The sequence below is a fragment of the Molothrus ater genome, chromosome 5 (assembly GCF_012460135.2).
Source record: "Molothrus ater isolate BHLD 08-10-18 breed brown headed cowbird chromosome 5, BPBGC_Mater_1.1, whole genome shotgun sequence".
Classification (NCBI taxonomy): Eukaryota; Metazoa; Chordata; class Aves; order Passeriformes; family Icteridae; genus Molothrus; species Molothrus ater.
Genome location: NC_050482.2, coordinates 21,948,432 through 21,954,431, shown reverse-complemented (window position 1 = coordinate 21,954,431; position 6,000 = coordinate 21,948,432). Strand labels below are relative to the sequence as shown.

At 36.2% G+C, this 6,000-nt stretch overlaps 1 protein-coding gene across 1 annotated transcript in view; it reads right to left on the bottom strand.

Annotated features, from left to right (window-relative positions):
- Positions 1-1,893: 1,893 nt before the first annotated feature.
- The window catches only part of WASL (WASP like actin nucleation promoting factor), a 53,357-nt gene continuing 49,250 nt past the window's right edge, over positions 1,894-6,000 (bottom strand). Inside the window, exon 11 of the mRNA XM_036400930.2 lies at positions 1,894-4,683. Within this exon, the coding sequence (XP_036256823.1) occupies positions 4,622-4,683 (62 nt within the window). The 3' untranslated portion in view covers positions 1,894-4,621. The remainder of the gene's footprint in view (positions 4,684-6,000) is intronic.

The window sequence follows — 6,000 nt, the reverse complement described above, 5'->3', positions numbered from 1 at the left end:
TGCCAATGTCATTTAAGCAAATACTTTGTGTCTGATACATGATACAATCATTATCCTATTTCTTAAGCTTTAAACATCAGATTTCAATTGTGTTCCCAAAGTGGTACATACAAAAATATAGTAGCTGGTAATGGCTGTTTTTAAGCAAAAAATACCCAGCTGGTAATGGCTGTTTTTCAAGCAAAACTTGCACTCCCTCATCTAGTCCTTAAGTAATAAATTTAGAATTCATACTGCACAAGTAACCAAACTCAAGATGATTAAGCTTCAGGGAGGAAAAAGCACACACATGAAGTAATGGCTCAAGAATTTCACTCCAGAGAAACTCCAAAAACCCTTCAGAGCACAAGGAAAAAGACCTTAAAGTATATTTGTTGAAAATAATAGATCAAAAAAACCCAAACCAACCCCACAATAATGTAAAATATAAAACTTCCTAATTTCACGCACTCTTTATAAATGGGTAAGTCTTACAGTTATTACTTAAAAGTATGTAAGAGAAAAATTTGAGTAACAGAAAAATTACTAGTCTAATTCCTTTTAGCAGGTTACACCTGCAAATACTGTAAAATTCAGCATAAAATAAAATTTGTCAGAAAAACATCCCACTACTTATATTTGGGCAATGATTCTATTCCTCAACATGTATCTGAATTGTTTCCAAACCTGTGATTTCAAACAACCAGTGTTTTATTTTTTTCAAGCACAATATAACAGACAAGCCATAGCAATTTGGCCATTAAAAAAACAAACCAAAAAGGCTCCTTCACAACGGGATAAACATCCTCAAACTTTCAAAGACTGTCTTAGACTTGTCAGGCTAGAGTCACTGACAAGGTAGTTAAAACATGGTGTTAAACCTCCCCAGCTCACATTCTAGTTCTTACTACCCCATCCTTTCCAACTTCTCACTCACAAGACAATTCCAGGCAGGAAACAAATACATAGCAACAGGAGTCCTTACTGCAGTGCTAGAGGATGACACTGGTCCTTTGAGAGACAAAGGCTGAGTATCGTCTAAGCTTCCCTAAACCATTTTCACTTTTCTATAAATAAAGCTACTTATCACTGTACTTAAGCTTCAGGAACTTTAATTAGACCAAGAATTCCTCTAATGATTAGATAAAGGCTGTTGCAGTGGACTGCTAACAGTCTTAAAAGCAATAGGATCTTTCCTCCCTTTTCCTCCTTACAAGAATGTTGGGAAAGTAACCACTATCAAATAAAAAAAGGCTCATTTCAAAAGCATATTTTGACCTTCTGCTCATGAAGTGGAAAAGAAATGATTATATACCTCAGCTGATCCTGCAATGAACAATTCCAACTTTGCCCCATGCTTAACACTGAGAAATCAAATAAGCACTAAACCCCAAAACAAAGTATTGTACATCAGGTAAGTTTGAAATGCTGGACTCAGATGCTTTAGGAGAGAGAAGCAAACTTCTGAAGTATCCTGATCTCAAACTCTATAGCATGCAGGACAAAGATTTACATCTGTATAATCCAGGTTCAGTTAGAGCATCCACCAACAAGAGTTAATTATTTAGAACTTCTTCTAGAATGTTTATTAATGATCCCATGTTTGTTTGACCTTGAAATGTTGCTGGTTTATTGCACTTGCCTGCAGCAGTGGCTGTTTCCAAGGAGGCTGCTTAGCAGCGGTGAGATCTGCCAGGAGGACGAGGTGTCACATTCTTACTCATTGTGTTTACTCAACAGCACAATCCAACTTTCCAGAGACATGAAACTTCTGCGATTTGACAGTGGCTATTTACTGCTTTGTGAACTTGGCCAGGTGGCCAAAGTCACTTTTAAAGTGTGTAATCAATCTACAGATCTATTTTAAAACCCGTGCCACAATCAGCACTTAAAAACCACACAGTTTTACACTAGTTGGGTCAAATTAATTTTATTATGCTTCATGATGAATTGCCACCAGTGCAACATCCTATTCACTGTACATTTCAAAAATTCACATACTAAAAATTTCAGTTTGATAAATGGAAAACTGAATGATTGAGAAGTTCTTACGAATTTCATACGTACAAGTGGCTAGCTGATATTGTCTATGCACATAGAGTGTTGAGATACAAAAGCCTCATGCTAGTTTGTTAATTGCTAAGGCTATCTGGACAGTCAATTAACCAGAATATATAAGAGGCCTTCATTACAATGTTTAGCAACAATGCACCAGTATCATGAAATGCTGTCTTCTGCTTGGAGCAAAAGTGGCAGAGTGCTGAAGCATGCAGCTATGACTAACTTAACTGCCATTGCAGTCTGTATGCCTGAAATTTATCATGAACAAACACTACTTGAAAGTAAATATTAACCTGGACACCACAGGTGTGAGTGTACTTTTTATATGAAGAAACAGAAAACCCAAAAACTTTCTTTGGCCAGTATCTACAAATCAAAGTTTTATTCAATAATGCAACTTCAGAGCTCCCAAAATCCAGAATAGAAATTTGATTAATGAACTGTGATGCCTAATTATTAACTATATTACAGAAATTCCAATCCTGGGAACATAACAGCTAAACATATCTAGTAAGTAGCATGTTAAGAAAACCTCTAGGCCTCATCTGCTTAATTTTAAAATGCCCTATATGCAATAAAAATAAGAGTGCAGTGCCAGAAGTTATATGAAAGCCATACAAATATTTTCCTTATACACAAGTTGCTAACTCCACTGCCATTAGCTACACCAGGCTGCACTTGCACTTGATCCAAAGCTCAAGCCATTACAGCAGCAAAGCTAGCAGGAAGTGTTTCCAGCAGCAGAGGCCAATGAGAAAGTTACTGCAAGAAAATGAGACCACTTGGCAATTTTTTTCCTCAAGTTATGTGCTTAAATTACTCTTGGAAGGAAGTTAGCATCCTATGAATAATTTAACTACAACCTTACCTCTCCCACTACTTTTCAGCAACTTTCTTTTCTCCTCTACAACTAAATTAATTTGCTAAAGACTAGGTTATAACTGGGTTAGAAATCCAAGCCATATCATGCAGGTCCAGCCTGTCAAGATCAGGTCAACACTGGGTTTCAGTCAACACTTTTCTGATAACTTAAATTTTGTTTGATACCCTGGACTACAGTCAAAGACCCAGGACACTATGCATTAACTACACTCCAAATGTAACTGACTTTAATGAACATTCTGTGTCCGATAATGTGGTTTTTAAAAAGATTTTCTACCTGAAAATTACAGTAAGTACAGTAATTAATGCTGCAGATATTAAATACCCACTTAGCATAGATTAGTATTTCATAATAGGCAGATGTGCCAATGTTTACTGCACTACAAAGTACAATGTATATAAATGTGCAAGCTGTGAAATGAAAATCCCATGTTCTGTCCACTTATTCAAATACTATTCTTGTGAATCAGGTTCTTGATCTTCATCACAACCCTTGGTCTTAAAGCCAACATATGAAGACAAAATACTGCCATAAACTTCAGTACTTTACACTCCATAGTGTATAATTCTGAGTTAATGAGACTTTCCAACCTACAGGATGTAGGATTGGTGTTTCAGCATCTGCTGTGTACCATAAAGCAAAGACTGCAAAGTAATACCATTTGTGTTTATTAGTACACCAATGTCCTACAAATTTTAAAAAGTAATTAAATGCTATTGAAGCAAGCCTTAAATGCAGCCCTTCAGCCTAAAAACCACAAAAAATTTATTTTAAAAATAGATCAAACTGCAGCGATTGCCAGCCTCCAGTATCGCCCCCAGTAATTTAGACATCTTCATTCTGAAAGTAAGAGCAGGGAACGAAAAAAAAACCAAAACCAAAAAAAACAGTGAACCAACAAAACCCAATCCCCCCAAAATCCCCCAGAAACCCTCCCTAAAACCCCAAACCAAAACCAACTGAAAGTTGAACTTGTTTGCATCAAAGTTGCCTTTACCACTATGACAATACAGAGCCACCCTGTTTAACTTCAGTTAGAGGTCCCCATTGAAGAATTTGATTTCTACTGCTGTTCAAGAGCAGTCAGTACTATAGTTAGGACAGGTAATTTTCACAACTAGCTGTGCATTTCTGCAGTGCTTTTGTGTTATGTAAAGCAGACTGCTAACATTTGACCTGCAATGTTTTGATGTATTTGAAACCATGCAATAGTATAAATCAGCCTCAACATTCATACAGCATTTCATTTGAAATCAAGGGGCTAAATAAACTAAGAGCTGCATCACTTAAAGAACATAGTGCTATACTAGGCTTTAATAAGAAAATTTAGATACAGAAAAAGTAGGGTATGAAAATAGTGTTTTCCTTCTTGCATTATAACTAAATTACATTAAGGTTTTTGTCAGTCTCACATATTACATTTAAACTCCCTTATTGATGGAATGGAAAGTATTCACATGTACATTATCATCCAGGTGTAAACTTGCACACATTAACAGGGAGTAGCTTTGTAGAGGATTATGACAAACCTTTACAGATTAAATGAGGTATTGCACAGATTAATAAAAAAGCAAAAGGCAACAAAAATATACAGCAAATTGGTAGAACATTTACATGATAATTTTACAGAATCCATAGACAGAAAGCAGTGTTTAGTATATCATTCACCTTAAAAAATATATATATAATAATATATGATCAATCATCCCATTCGTCATCATCCTCAAAGTCTTCTTCATCATCTTCATCCTCATCTTCATCTGTAAGATAGGAAAAGCAAGTCACTTGCATGCACAGAATTAACATGATCAAAGTATTACTGATTTCTATCACAATTTTCTGAAAAGAGAACCATCACTCAAGGTCGTCATGACAATACATTTAGTAATACTCTATTTTAAGATTGCTAGACATGACATCCAGTTCAGATAGTTACTAGCTGGAAGTTAAATCTAATTTGTTTCTTTACTCACTCCTTTCTTCACAAAGGAAAAATGTGTTTTGTTCACAAAGAGAACAAGAATCAGAAGTTCTTGTTTAACAGTTACTATTTATTACTGTTGCTTAAAGAATGTGCAAGTTGCCAGCTTGTTCCAGACTGGGTTTTAAACTTCAGGAACAGATTAATTTCTGGAATGTAAGAACTGCTTCCCCAGGTTTGTTACATAATGGAATTTGTTTACTTTACAAGCAGGTAAAAAACCAGCCCTCCAAAAAAGGTCTGGTGAGCTAAAGACCATTGTGGATACTGGAATATTCAAAGCTGTGTAATGAACATCAATTTCAAAGTCAATGCTTGCTGACTTTATTCAGCCTTCCACTTTTTTTATATGCATCATTTAAAAATGTACTCTGATGAAATTAAACTACTTATTTGTTGGACAAGAGCATTTCCTTCCCAGAGGAAGAAACTGTAAGGGAGCATTTAGCTCCCTTCAGGTATTTAATTTCTCTATTGGCAATTATCACATAGGGCAGCATATCAACTAACCATAGTGCACTTGGTGAGATGCTCTGTAGACTGCATATACAGTTCTGATATCAAGGCAAGCTCCAGAAATGTATCAAAGTCTAAGCAGAATAGATGTACTCAAACAGCTGCATTGCAGCTACTGAACTGCAATTTCAACTACATTACAAGTTGGTATTTCAGAAATGCAAATCCTCTTGCAGCCCTTATTTTTCCCAGCACTTAAGCATGGGAAGTTGATTCAGTCCTGGCAGAAGCCTGGTCAAGTAACATTGCTTATCCAGGAGGTGGCAGCCAAAGCCCACCAGAACTGACAGCACGGGAGCTGAATGATGGCAAGAGATTTAGCGTCAACAAACAGAAAACATCAAAAACTTTCTTCCAAAACATTTTGACCACTTATTTCATCAGACAGCTAGTAAACAAAAACAAATCAGTTGCAACAACAACAGAAATGTTTTTCTAAGGATATTAACCTTGCTTAGTAACTCAGTTGAGGATTACTGTGAGTTGCTTAACCCCAGTAACTCAAAGCAGCATGAAGGAACCATTCAGCCCATCACCAGGGCACTGCTAAGGGCAGTCTGCCCTGCACTATTTGCTGGAA